A 14,177-nucleotide genomic window follows, 5' to 3' on the forward strand; every position below is an offset into this window, starting at 1 on the left:
ATGATTGTAAGTTTCCTGATGCCTCCCCAGCCATGCGGAACTGTGAGTCAATTAAACCCCTTTTCTTTATAAATTACCCAGTCTTAGGCAGTTCTTTATAGCAATGTGAGAATGGACTAATACAGGCATCAGAGAAGCCATAGACAACATGTAAATGATGGGCATGGCTGTGTTCCAGTCACACTTCATTTCGAAAATGGGCAGGCGGCCGGCCAGAGCTGGCCCATGCAGCATAATTTGCTGACCCCTGCCATGGATGCTGTTCACGTCTGCCTTGTTTATTGCATTGACAAAGAAGAAAACAGCCTGATGTTCTTTAACAGGGAATTCGTTAAGTAACATAAAGTTCTCTGCAGCAGTAAAAACCAGGCTGTTGCTCAGGGTTTCAGGACTTCAGTATGACTGACCCTGCTGTTGGCCTCCCTTTGTCCCTGTGCTCCCCTCCAAGAGCCCTCAGAGTTAAACACACAGGAATTGCTCTTCCTTCACTTCTCCATCGGAAACCAACCTCCGCTCCCAAAGGCTGCCTCAGCCCTCCACAGGACTCCTCCCTTCTCCACTGAATGCCATGAGCACTAAATATTGACCCTATTATTTGGCAGTTTGTCAAGCCCTGCCTTGAGTGATTGTCGTTTTGATTTGGAGTTGTTTCACTTTTTTTATGTGTTTAGGTGTTGTCCCGCCAGCTAAATTGCCAGGCACAATTTGTGTCTTGGAAGTCCATGGCAAACATCCAGACACATTTTATGTTCAGTTAGAAAGGTAGCGATTATAGGATTAAGAATGTTGGTAGAACATCTAAATTGCCATGAGAAACATTAAAAACTACTAGTCAAAAGAAAATTGAGAATGTCTGGTTAACACATTGAGAGAGAACAGAGGAGACCACAAAGCAGCTTAGCCTTGAAAGACAGATGATTGAAGAGTCAGAATGGCATGGTGATTACAAATCACAGTTCCGCCGCACACTAGACCTGCAACCTTAGGCAAGCTTCATCCCCCCACCCGCCGATTCAGTTTTCTCATCTGTAAGTGGAGGTTACTGGCAACACCTACCTCCCTGCACCGAGGTAATAATTAAATGAGACAGTACATGTGAGGTACTTAGAACAGAGCTTGGCACATTGAAACCCTTCAGAAAATCATCACGGTTGTTACTAATGTTAATAGTAGCGGTAATAGTAGCCATCGTAACCATAGTGTGAAGAGAGAGTAAGCCAAGCATTATCATTATAGCAGTGTACGTACCAGGGGAAATATATATTAATAAAACACAAAAATAATACAAATACTTTTTTTGAAACGAGCATAACATTGATGCAAAACCCAACAAGAAAAGATTGAACACAAAAAAAAAGGACACAGATCTGTCTCCCTTATAAGTATTAACACAAACATTTTAACTAAAGTATAAGCACACTAAAACCAGCACCACATTAAACTAGTAAAACACCACAAGTGGTGATTATTCCAGGATGCAAGAATGGTTTGGGTTAAGGATGTCTATGAATGCACTGCATTGTATTAAAAAATCCAGAAGGGAAAACCATAAGTTCCTCACTCTGGAGGTTGCAAGGGCATTTTACAAATTTAATATCCATTCTTGATATTTAAAAATAGAACTCTACAAAATTGGAATAGATGGATACTTGTTGGAACATTATAAAATATTTCTTAGTTCGAAACCAAGTGTCATGCTTAAAGAAATTCACTAGAAACATTTCCACTAATGAGTGTCAGGAAAAATTCAAGAATAGCCATCATCACCACTATTATTTAACATTGTCCCATAGGAACCACTAAACAATATATCCCCTTTCTAGTGTTCTAAAGGGGAATGGAAGAGGCACACGATCACCTTTTGCACATATGTTCAATATTTAGAAAAGCATTGAATAACTAAAGAGCAAAAAAGCAAAGAGAATAAACTAAAAACTACTTTAAATAATATGAGAAGCAAGATGGGGGATTACAAAATTAATATGCAGAAAACAATCACTGTTGTACATACAAACAGTAGCTAGCTAGAAAATATAATGTAAGAGACCATTTACAACACCAACAATGCAAAGATAAAATGCCCAGGAATAAGCTTAATGATAAATGTACACTCTACATGAAGAAAAGCTTACAACACTCCTGAGGGATGCGAAGAAATGGAAAAGCATATCGTGCTCTTAGGTAGGAATACTCAACACCATACATACCTTGACTCCTAAACATCATCTATAAACATAATATGATCCAAATAAAAATACCAATAGCATTATACTGGGGCATTGGTGGGGAGGAGGCAGGGAGGATGACCAAAGTAAACTTTAAGTAGAAAGCAAATAACCAAGAATAACCAGTGGAATTTGGAAAATAAAGCATAGTGAGGAGGAACTAGCTTTGCCAGGTGTGAAAACATATTCTTAGGAGCCCACTGGCACAGACAAAAGGCTGAAAAGGCACATCAATTGAAAAGAATGGAAAATCAAGAAATAGACCCAAATACATATGGAAATTTATAATAAAGACAGCATCTCAAACGTGAAAGGAAAGAAAGGAAATAAATGGTATAAGAAGAGCCAAGTGGTCATCTAAGAAAAAAGAAAATTAAATTCCTAACTCTTTACACTTTACTTTGGATTGATTCCAAGTGGATCAAACACTTCCTTATAAAACAAAACAAAAACACAAAAGGACTAGAAGAAGCTAAGAAAGAAATATGTCATAACCTCAGAATGGGAAAGATCCTTCTAACTATGGTGCAAACCCAGGAATCATAGCAGAAAAAAAAATTGATAAATTCGACCACACACACAAAATTGTTTTAATCCTACATGGAAAAAATGGCCCCAAGTGAGGGAAATGACAGATGACACCCTGAGAGAACTTTTTGTGATAAGTATCACAGACAAGAGACCTTTCTTCTAATGTGTAAGGAACTCCTACAGCTCTATAAGAAAAGATTAATAACCCAATACAAAAATCAGCAAAAGGATATGAATAGACAGTTCTCAGAAAGAGAAAACTCAAATGAATTTGAAACATAATAAAAGATGTTCAACACATGAAAAGATGAACAACCTCACACATGTAAGAGAAATGCAAATTAAAACTACACTGACAGACGAAATTGATCAATTGAATCTCAACAAAATGCAAAACTTTTGCACTTCAAGAGATACCATTAAGAAAATGAAAATACAAGTAACAGACTGGGAGAAGATATTTGCAGAATACCTACCTGCTAAAGGACTTACAGCCAGAAAATACAAAGTACTCTTACACCTCAATAAGAAGACAGTTCAATCAAAACACAAGCAAAAGACTGGAACAGACAATTCACAAAGGAAGATATCTGGATGGCTAGTAAGAACATGAAAACATGTTCAACATTATTAGCCATTAGGGTAATGAAAATTAAAACAGAAATGTAATGCTATTTCACACCCATAAGGACGGATACAAAAAAAAGACAATTACAGATGAAGATGTGGAGAAAAGGGAACCCTCATACATTGCTAGTGGGAATGTAGAATGTTGCCAGTTTGGAAAACATCATGCCAATTTCTTAAAAGTAAAATATAAATTTACCAAAGGACCTAGCAGTTCTTCTCTTAGGACTCTAGCCAAAAGAAATGAAAACATATATCCACACAAAAACATTTGTAGATGAATGTTCATAGCAGCATTACTCATAATTGCCAAAAATTTGAAACAACTTAAATGCATATCAACTGGGGAATATGGTAAAATATGGTATATCCATGCAACTTAATATTATTTGGCAATTAAAAAGGAACGCACATCTGATACATGCTACAACGTGAATGAAGTTAAATAATTATGCCATATTAAAACATTATGCAATGTGAATGAAGCCAGACACGATGGACTATATATTTTATGATTCCATTTATATGAAATGTCTAGAAAAAGGAAACCTGTAGATGGAGAAAGTAGATTAGTGCTTGCTTGGAGAGATACTTTTGTTGTGTCCCCACCCAAATCTCATCTTGAATTGTAGTTTCCGTAATGCCCATTTGTTGTGGGTTGGACCTGTTAGGAGGTAATTGAATCATGTAGGCAGTTACCCTCATGCTGTTCTCGTGATAGCGAGTGAGTTCTCACAAGATTTGATGGCTCTATAAGGGGCTTTTCCCCCTTTGCTCGACACTTCTCTCTCCTGTTGCCATGTGAAGAAGGACCTGTTTGCTTCCCCTTCCACCATGATTGTGAGTTTCCTGAGGCCTTCCCAGCCATGTGGAACTGTGAGTCAAGTAAACCTCTTTACTTCATAAATTACTCAGTGTTGGGTATTTCTTCATACCAGCATGAGAATGGACTGATACACCTGGGAAGGGGAGAGAAAAGGGATTAGCAAATAATGGAAATGAGACAATCTTATCGGGGTGATAGAATGTTCTAAAACTGATTTATGGTAGTGGAACACAACTTGATATACTTGCTGAAAAATTATTGAATTGCACACTTGAAATGAGTGAGTATATGATATGCTTCAATAAAATTATATTTTGAGAAAAGAAAACAGGCACCAGGCCAAATTTGACCCTGAGGCCAAAAAAATGATGGCTGACTTAATAGGCAGTAAAGTGTACTTTTAACTTTGGAAGATTTTGCTCGAGTTGATGAACAGGAGCAAAATAAATTCAATACTGGCTTCTCAAAAAAAACAAAAGCAACTACATTTCTACCCATGTAACTGGCAAACAAGATGCACTATGACAACGAGCATATGGGGAAACAGGCCCTCTCCTACACTGCTGGCAGAAGGGTAAATTGACACAACCCATGGTGGGAAGTTTAACAGTATTACAAATGTGCGTACACTTGATCCAGCATTTCTACGTTAAGGAATGTATCCTGCAGATATGTTCACCACCTGCAAAATGATATTTGCATGCATTTATTCATGGCAACAATGTTAGTAGTAGCAGATTACTATTAGAAATCACAGCAGATTACTATTAGAAATAATCTTATTTGGTAGGGGAATGGCCAAATAATTTGTTACAATACACCTTTAAAAAATGAACCATGAAGCTCTGTATGTATCACTAAGGAAAGATGGCCAAGATATATTATTAGGTGACAAATGCAGAACAAGAACAGTATTATAATGTGCTAACATTTGTATAAAACGACAAGTTGATGTCTATAACGTGCATTTTTGTGTGTACATGTGTACATCTCTGTGCACTTGGAAGATTTTGCTATAACTGAAGAGTGCAGGTAAAATAAGTTTTGTATTGGTTTAAAAAAGAGACAACTTCAATGACATTACTGTTCACCTATACAGTTGGCAAACATAACACAACAATGCCAGTGTGCTCTGTGTGTGTGTGCATTATATGTATATTTGCATATATGTGTATAAAGTGTCTTTAGAAGCATATCCAAAGTATTTGGGTTGATTTTTTAGCAAATGTATCATGATCAGCCACACACTGGAAGTCACCACAAACCCCAGTGTCCTGCTTAGCGCAGGACTCCTGCAGACTTCTGCTGAGGAACTCAACAGCCCTCAAGACTACCACACAACCACCTGCAGCTTTCACCACAGAGGACCCCTCAGGGTTTGTTATCATGAACCCCCAACAGCATATTCTGCAGAAGTTCCTACAGTTTTCATAGCTGAGGAAACCAGCTGCCTGCACAGAAGCAGTGGACCTCCTTCAGTTTTCACCACTGAGGACACTGCATTTCTTTTCACCTTCACAATCTCCAGGTGCCTGAGTCTCCTGTCCCCCGCTGGAGCCACCCAGAGCAACATGACTGTTCCTGCCACAGTGACCCCAGCCCAGTGACCCACCCAAGTGGCCCTCATGTTCCCTAGGTGCCTAAGTCACCACATCTCCTTGAAATCACCCCAGACACTGCCTCCACAGGTTCTCTGGGCCAGGGACCCAGAGCAGCTACTGCATGTATGCCAGAAAACGACCTTGGAGCCCCCTACCACAGACTCCTACCTCACCACTGTATGCACTCAAGACTAGCTCCTGTAGCCAGACTATTGCAGTATCTGCTAGCCTGGCCCCCGCAACTAGGTGAGCATAACCAGTTGGCCATGCCCTCCAGCTCCTATCCCCACACTATGCTTGTTCCCAAAGCTGGTGCCTGTAGCTACATGTACATGCACCCCTCCAGCTCAGCCTGAAGTTGCCCATGCATGCAGATGGTGTTGCTGGCCTGCAGCTGGCCTCTGCAATTATGCATATGTAAGCTGCTGGCCCCCACTTCCACATGTGCACCTGCAGCTGGCCCCAGCCACAAAGGACTAAGCAGGTGCCAACATCACAGACTCCAGCTTCCTGAAATGGCAAGACTGAATGCTCCCCCAGATTTGGAGCCACCACCTGCCCCAACATTTGGTACCTCACAACACTAAACCCAGTGCTACAGTGCCCCCGGCATGCCTCTGTCCCTCAACCCTGCTGCCCACAGGTGAAGGTCTTTCCTTACCAAAGCCAGTCTATAAAGTCTGGAAGAGGTGACTACTTCTTGAAATTTGCAGACTCATTTATAAGACTACATGAAGAATCAGGGAAACATGATACCACTAACAGAGCACAATAAGCTTTCACTAACTGACCCTAAAGAACTGGAAATCCGTGAATTACATGACAGAGAATTCAAAATAAGTATTCTAAAGAAGCTCAGCAAATTACAAGACAATACAAATAAACTATTTAATGAAATCAGGAAAATAATACCAGAACAAAATGAAAGAAGGATCTACAAGACAATCAGAAAGTAATAAACAAAGTGGCAGCAATAAGTTCTTCCTATCAATAATTATCTCAAATATAAACGAATTAAATTCTCCAGTCAAAAGACACAGCATGGCTGAATGGATTTTTTAAAAATTACTCCACTATATGCTGCATACAAGAGATTCACTTTACCTTTAAGGACACACATAGAATGAAGGCGAAGGGATAGAAAAAGATATTCCATGTAAATTGGATCCAAAAGAAAGCAGGGGTAACTATAATTATGTCAGACAAAATATACTTTAAGTCAAAAACTGTAAAAAGGGCAAGTAAGATCATTATATAATTATAAAGAGATCAGTTCATCAATAGGATATAACAATTGCAAATGTATGTGTACCAAACATCAGAGTATATAAATATGAAAAGCAAATCTTAATAGATCTGAAGGGAGGGATAGATTACAATACAATAATAGTAGGGAATTTCAATACCTCACTTTTGACAATGAACAGATCATTCAAACATAAAATTAATAAGGAAGCAATGAACTTGAACTACACTTTAGACCAAATGGACCTAATAGACATATACAGAACATTTGATCCAACAGCAGCAGAATATACATTCCTTTCAAATGCTCATAGAACATTCCCCAGGACAAATCATATATTCAGCCACAAAACAAGCCTTAACAAATTTAGGAAGATCAAAATCATATCAAGTATATCTTTTCAGACTGCAATGGTGTGAAACCAGAAACAATAAAAGGAAAAATCTTTGAAATTTCACAGATAGAAATTAACAACATGCTCCTAAAACAACCAATGGATCAAAGAAGAAATTTAAAGGCAAATTTTAAAATATCTTGAAACCAATAAAAATGGAAACACAGCGTACTAAAACCTATGAGATGCAACAAAAGCAGTACTAAGAGGAAAATTTCTATCATTAAATGCCTACACCGTAAAAGAAGAAAGATCTCAAACAACCTAACATTATGCCTCAAGGAACTAGGGAAAGAAAAACAAACTGTTATCAAGTACAAAATTAGCAGAGGAAAGAAATAAAGATTAGAACAAAAATAAATAAAATGGAACCTCAAAAAAACAACGGAAAAGGTAAACTAAGAGTTGGTTTTGTGAAAGATAAAATTGACAGACTGTTAACTAGACTAGGAAAGAAAAGAGTCAGACAAATAAAATTTAAAATGAAGGAGGAGACATTACAACTGATACCATAGAAATACAAAAGATCATGAGACTACTATGAATAATTATATACCAGCAAATTCATTAGCCTAGAAGAAATGGATAAATTCTTATACAACAACAGGACTAATCACAAAAAAGTAGAAAATCATAGTGAGTAGAGAAACTGAATCAGTAGTCAAAACCCTTCCAACAAAGAAAGGCCCAGGATAAAATGGCTTCTTGTGTGAATTCTACCAAACATGTAAAGAACTAATACCAATACTTCTTAAATTCTTCCCAAAAATTGAAGAGAAATAAATACTTCCAAATTCATTTATAAGGCCAGTGTAAACCTGATACCAAAACCAGACAAGACACTGAAAGAAAATTATAAGCCAATATTCATGATGAACATAGATGCAGAAACCCTCAACAAAATACTAGCAAGCCAAATTCAAGAGCACATTAAAAGAATCATTCACCATGATCAAACAGGATTTATCCTTGGGACACAAGAGTGGTTCAACCTATCCAAATCAATCAGTGTAATATACCACATTAACAGAATGAGGGATACAAATCATATGATCATTTTAATAGATGCAGAAAAAGTATTTGACGAAATTCAGAACTCTTTCATGATAAAAACTCAACAAATTATGCAGAGAAGGAACTTAACACAATAAAGACTATATATGAAAACCCCACAGCTAAAATCATACTCAATAGTGAAAAATCTGAGTTTTTCCTCTAAGAGCTGGACAAGATAAGGATGCCCACTCTTGCCACTTTTATTCAACCTAGTACAGAAGTCCTAGCCAGAGCAATTAGGCAAGAATGAGAAATAGAAGGCATCCAAATAGGAAGGGAAGAAGGGAAATTGCCTGTTTTTGATCTTGTATGTAGAAAAATCCAGAGGCCAGACACGGTGGCTCACGCCTGTAATCCCAGCAGTTTGGGAGGCTGAAGTGGGAGGATCACTTAGCACAGGTTTTCGAGAATAGCCTGGGCAACAAAGCAAGACCCTGTCTGTATTAAATTTTTAAAATTTTTTAAAAAGAAAAAAGAAAACCCCAGAGACTCCACTAAGAATACTATTAGAACTGACAAATTTAGTAAAATTTCAATATACAAAGTCAACATACAGAAGATCAGTAGCATTTCTATACACTAACAGTGAACTCTGTGAAAAAGAAATCAAGAAAACAATCCCATTTATAGTAATTTTTTAAATTTAGGCATAAATTTAACCAAGGAGTTGAAGAGTCTGTATATTGAAACCTGCAAAACATTGATGAAATAATTTTAAGAGGACACAAATAAATAGAAAGATATCCTGTATTCATGAATTGGAAGAATTAATGTAAAAATGAGCATATTACCCAAAGTGATCTATAGATTCAGTGTAATCACTATCAAAATTTCAGTGACACTTTTTCACAGAAATAGAAAAAACAATTCTAAAATTTATATGGAACCACAAAACACCTCAAATATCCAGTTAATCTTGGGCTAAAAGAACAAAGCTAGAGACATCTCACTTCCTGATTTCCAAATATATTACAAAGCTACAGAAAGCAAAACAGCATGATACTGGCATAAAAACAGACATAAAGATCAATGGAACAGAAGAGAGAGCCCAGCAATAAACCCACACACTACAGCAAATTGATTTTCAACAAAGGTGTCAAGAACACACAATGGAAGAAGGATAAGTGTCTTTGATAAATGGTGTGAGAAAACTGGATATCCACATGCAGAACAAGGAAATTGAACCCTTATCTTTCACCATATACACAAATCAACTCAAAATGAGTGAAAGCTATAACTATAAACTATAAAACTACTGTAAGAAAACATAGGGGAAATCTCCATGACATTGATCTGGGCAGTGATTTTCTGGATATGACCCCAAAAGCACAGGCAAAAAAAGTAAAAGTAGACAAATGGCATTGCACCAAACTAAAATCCTTCTGCACAGCAAGGAAACAAAAGAGAAGAGTCAGCCTATGAATTTGGAGAAAATATTTGCAAACCATATATCTGAAAGGCGTTAATATCCAAAGTATATAAAGAATTTAAAGACTGCTATAGCAAGAAAACAACCTAATTTAAAATTGGGCAATGGACATGAATAGACATTTCTCAAAAGAAGACATACGAATGGTCAACATGTATATGGAAAAATGCTCAACGCAACAGACATACGCTAATTAAACAATGAGATATTACCTCACACTTGTTAGGATGGCTGTTATCAAAAAGACAGAAGATAACAAATGTTGGCAAGGATGTGAGAGAAGGGACCCTTGTACACTGTTGGTGGGAATGTAAATTAACACAGGCATTATGGAAAACAGCGTGGAAGTTCCTCAAAAAATGAAAAATAGAACTACCATATGATCCAGCAATCCCACTACTGAGTATGTATCCAAAGGAAATGAAATCAGTGCGTCAAAGAGATGTCTGCACTTCCATGTTCATTGCAGCATCGCTCACAGTAACCAAGATATGGAAGCAACCTCAGTATTCTTCAGTGGATGAATGGATAAACATAATGTATTGTATATACCCAATGGAACACTATTCAGCTTTAAAAAAGAAGGAAATTTCTGTCATTTGTGACAACATGCATGAACCTGGAGGACATTGTGCTAAGTGAAATAAGCCAGGCACAGAAAGACAAATCCTGCATGATCTCACTTATAAATAAAATCTAAAAAAAAATTTAACTTACAGAAACAGAGAGTAGAATAATGATTACCAAGGGTGGGAGGGGAAGATCAGGGAACAGAGAGATGTTGGTCAAAGGGTACAGAGTTTCCATTAGACAGGAGGAAAAAGTTCTGGAGATTTATTGTCCAGCATGATGACTATAATTAACAATATTGTTTTGTATATTTTTTAATTGCTAAGAGACTATATTGTAAATGTTCTCATCACACAAAAAAATGCTAAGAATGTAAGGTGATGGACATGTTAGTTAGCTTGACTTAATCATTCCACAATGTGTACGTGTATCAAAACGTCATGTTGTGTACTGTAAATATATTAAATTTTTGTCAATTATGCCTTAATAAAAAATAAACATAAAAAGAGAAAGTGGATCTTCTTGGCTGGTTAATAGTATGGGGAGGAAACCTTTCACTGTATATGAGGTATTTATGTATAATTACTCTTTCATAACTTTTGAATTGTGAACCATGAAAATGTAATACTCAAAAATTTAAACTAATAAACTTTAAAAGGAGAGAGATGAAATAAACCATATAATTGGTAAGACTTTAAAAGGCTTAACTGATAAGGCCACAGTGAAATGTATACTCCACAAATAAAGATTTCATCTTTTTTTCGGCTGCTCATATTTTAGATATCAGACTATTTTTTTTTAAGTCTTTACATTTCTGAAAGTTTTGCAGTTTCTAAGGTCCAAACGATGTCTGTGTTCCAAGTGCTCCAGTGCAATGAAGACCTGGGCAGCCACACCTTGATTCTGTGAGTCAAGATGAGCCTTTGTCTGTTTTGTTTTGTTTTGTTTCACTTTTTGAGGCAGGATCTCACTCTGTCGCCCAGGCTGGAGGGCAGTGGCTGGATCATAGCTCACTGTAGCCTCTACCTCCCAGGCTCAGGCAATCCTCCCACCTCAGCCTCCCAGATAGCTGGGAGTACAGGTGTGCACCACCACGCCTGGCTAATGTTTCGTAGTTTTTTGTAGACATGGGGTTTCATCATGTTGCCCAGGCTGGGAAAAGATCATTTTTGCATGGCCAAATATGTGCACAACACATGCTTCACCTCTCTCCTTTTTCCACACTAGGATAAAACAATATTAGCCCTTGTCTCCCCACCCCCAATTTTTTAGTTGCTCCATCTTCAAAGGCAACTGCTGTACTTAATTTGGAGTAGGTCATTCCCTTACATTCCTTTGTACTTGGACTACATGTGTATGTACCTGAGACTGGAGTATGGATTGTTGGTTTCACTCTGTGCATTTTGTACGATGGAGTAAGTTGACACGTATTCTTATGCATCGTGCCTCTTTTCTCCCTACGTTATGAAATTCACCCTGGTTAGTGCCACCTGAATCCCAGCTCAGCTACTCACTAGCTGTGTGTCCCTGGCTGGGATACTGCACTCTGTGTGTCCCCGTTCTCTCATCCATAAAACGGGGCAACAACAGCAACCCCCGTGCGTCTGGTATAGCAGCGAAGGAGGCTGTCTCCGGGAGACTCTCAGAAGCATGCCCGGCGCATCCTAAGTGCTGTGTACGGAGATGCTGGCTCCATTTTAGAGCTGAGGAAACTGAGTCTCACAGAGCTTATGCAGCTTGTCTTGGCCACATGACGAGTGATGAGCAGAGCCCCGGGGGCCAAACAGGAAGCGTGTCCTGTCATTGTCACCTTTATATCTCCTGGAATTCACAGCTCTCTATGGCAGTGAGTGAGTGCTCAGTGAACACTGTTATATTGAACTGAATTATATGTTTTTTTAAAACAAATGTATAGTAGTTCTGCAGTGGTGCTAATCCTATGTGAACTGGATGCTTTTTAACAAATATTTTATAATTTAGGAGGATAAAAGGTCTTTTGTCACTGTAGGGAATATAAATTAAATCACTGGTGAAAGAAACCAACTCATGAAAATGGAAGTTATTGCAAGAGTGGCTGTTGCCATCAGAGCCTGGCAGGAAACAGTGGCATCCTCCCCCTGGATTTTGATGAGTTGTGGGCAGGGCTGGCACATCCAGCTGTTGCTGAGACGTTGAGGAAGCTGTGACCTCCCCTAGAGTTTGTGGAACCTCCAAGAGCTGGAGCAGGTAGAATTAGGGAAGGAATCAGGCTCAGAAATGTCCAGACTTTCTCTCCATCTACACTGAGGTTGCTGCCCCCTACTCACAAATCCACCTAAGGGTAGATGGCAGGCAGGACCCCCACCATACCCCACAAGGGGTCGGCCTGCAGGGTCCAGGGCCAGGCAGAGAGGTGATACTGACCAGCACAAATACTTCCTTCCAGACAGGAAAAACAGTCCTCCTCTTGATAGGGATCTGTGAAAATGCTATGATTATTTTGGTTTTCATTAGGTTATTGAGGATATCATTGCAAACCAAGAAGAAGAAGAAAAAAACGAAAAGAAGAAAAAGAAGAAAAAGGAAAAGCAACCTAAGAAAACCAAAAAACAAAAGAAAGGAACCAAGGGAAAAAATAAGGTAAAATATTTGTATAAATTTTAGAAATTTGATTTCATTTTCTTTTTAGTGACTTTTTTGCTTTGGGTCAATGAGATATTTCCAAATCTGTTGGGATTGCAGCCATTTGTTTCCTGGAGAAACCATGTTATCTACCAACAGGTTTTCAATTTTTAAATATTGATCAGCAATCCATTGCCACATTTTCTATAACGTGTAAGTATCAATTAGGATCAGTCATGGTTTCAACACTCAGATACCTCACATGTTGATTCACATATGTGATAGCTTTAAGTTTTCCTTCCTCAAAATAAATTATCCCACTTTTCTTTCCTCAGTGGTAGAGAGAAGTAAAAATACTTAACAAACCAAGTAAACACTGGAAAGTCAAAATAATCATACTAATTTAACCGAAATGTGTTCATTCATATTTATCATCTAGCACTGACATCTGGATATATTTTAACAGAAGTATTTGTTACTAACGGAAAATCAGAGTTCACACAGTGTCATATTGGGCCCATCCTTCCCTCGTGTAGGGGGTTTGGAAGTGGAGGTGGGATGAACTTGCCAATAACTGCAGGGGTCCTCATGGTGAAGCCTGCAGGAAAAGTGCACTCTCAGGGCCCATGTGCTCTCAGCATAAACTCTTTCTGTGGGAAACGGATCTCAGGCTTGAAGATAGTCTCATCCTAAAACATAACTGTGCGAAGTAGAGTATGTTGCAGTCAGATACCACTTCATGGCTGACCAAAATCCAATCAGAATCAGCTCTGAAGAGTGGGTCCTTAAAGACATTTATGCAGCCAAGAAACATATGAAAAGAAACTCATTATCACTGGTCATTAGAGAAATGCAAATCAAAACCACAATGAGATACCATCTCACGCCAATTAGAATGGTGATTATTAAAAAGTCTGGAAACAACAGATGCTGGCAAGGCTGTGGAGAAATAGGAACACTTTTACACTGTTCGTGAGAGTGTAAATTAGTTCAACCATTGTGGAAGACAGTATTCCTCAAGGACCTAGAACCAGAAATACCATTTGACCCAGCAATATACCATTACTGGGT

General features: G+C 38.1%; 1 protein-coding gene across 3 annotated transcripts in view; it reads left to right on the plus strand.

Moving 5' to 3' along the window:
• IQCA1 (IQ motif containing with AAA domain 1) overlaps window positions 1–14,177 on the plus strand; it is a 166,466-nt gene that overhangs the window by 71,980 nt on the left and 80,309 nt on the right. For 2 of the 3 annotated variants that reach the window (XM_011929620.1, XM_011929619.1), the window contains exon 8: window positions 12,999–13,124. The exons of the other annotated variant lie outside the window; for it this stretch is intronic. In XM_011929620.1, coding sequence (XP_011785010.1) covers window positions 12,999–13,124 — 126 coding nt within the window. The remainder of the gene's footprint in view (window positions 1–12,998; window positions 13,125–14,177) is intronic. 3 annotated transcript variants of the gene reach the window in all.

Source organism: Colobus angolensis, unplaced genomic scaffold (genome assembly GCF_000951035.1).
Source record: "Colobus angolensis palliatus isolate OR3802 unplaced genomic scaffold, Cang.pa_1.0 Scaffold82, whole genome shotgun sequence".
NCBI classification, from domain to species: domain Eukaryota; kingdom Metazoa; phylum Chordata; class Mammalia; order Primates; family Cercopithecidae; genus Colobus; species Colobus angolensis.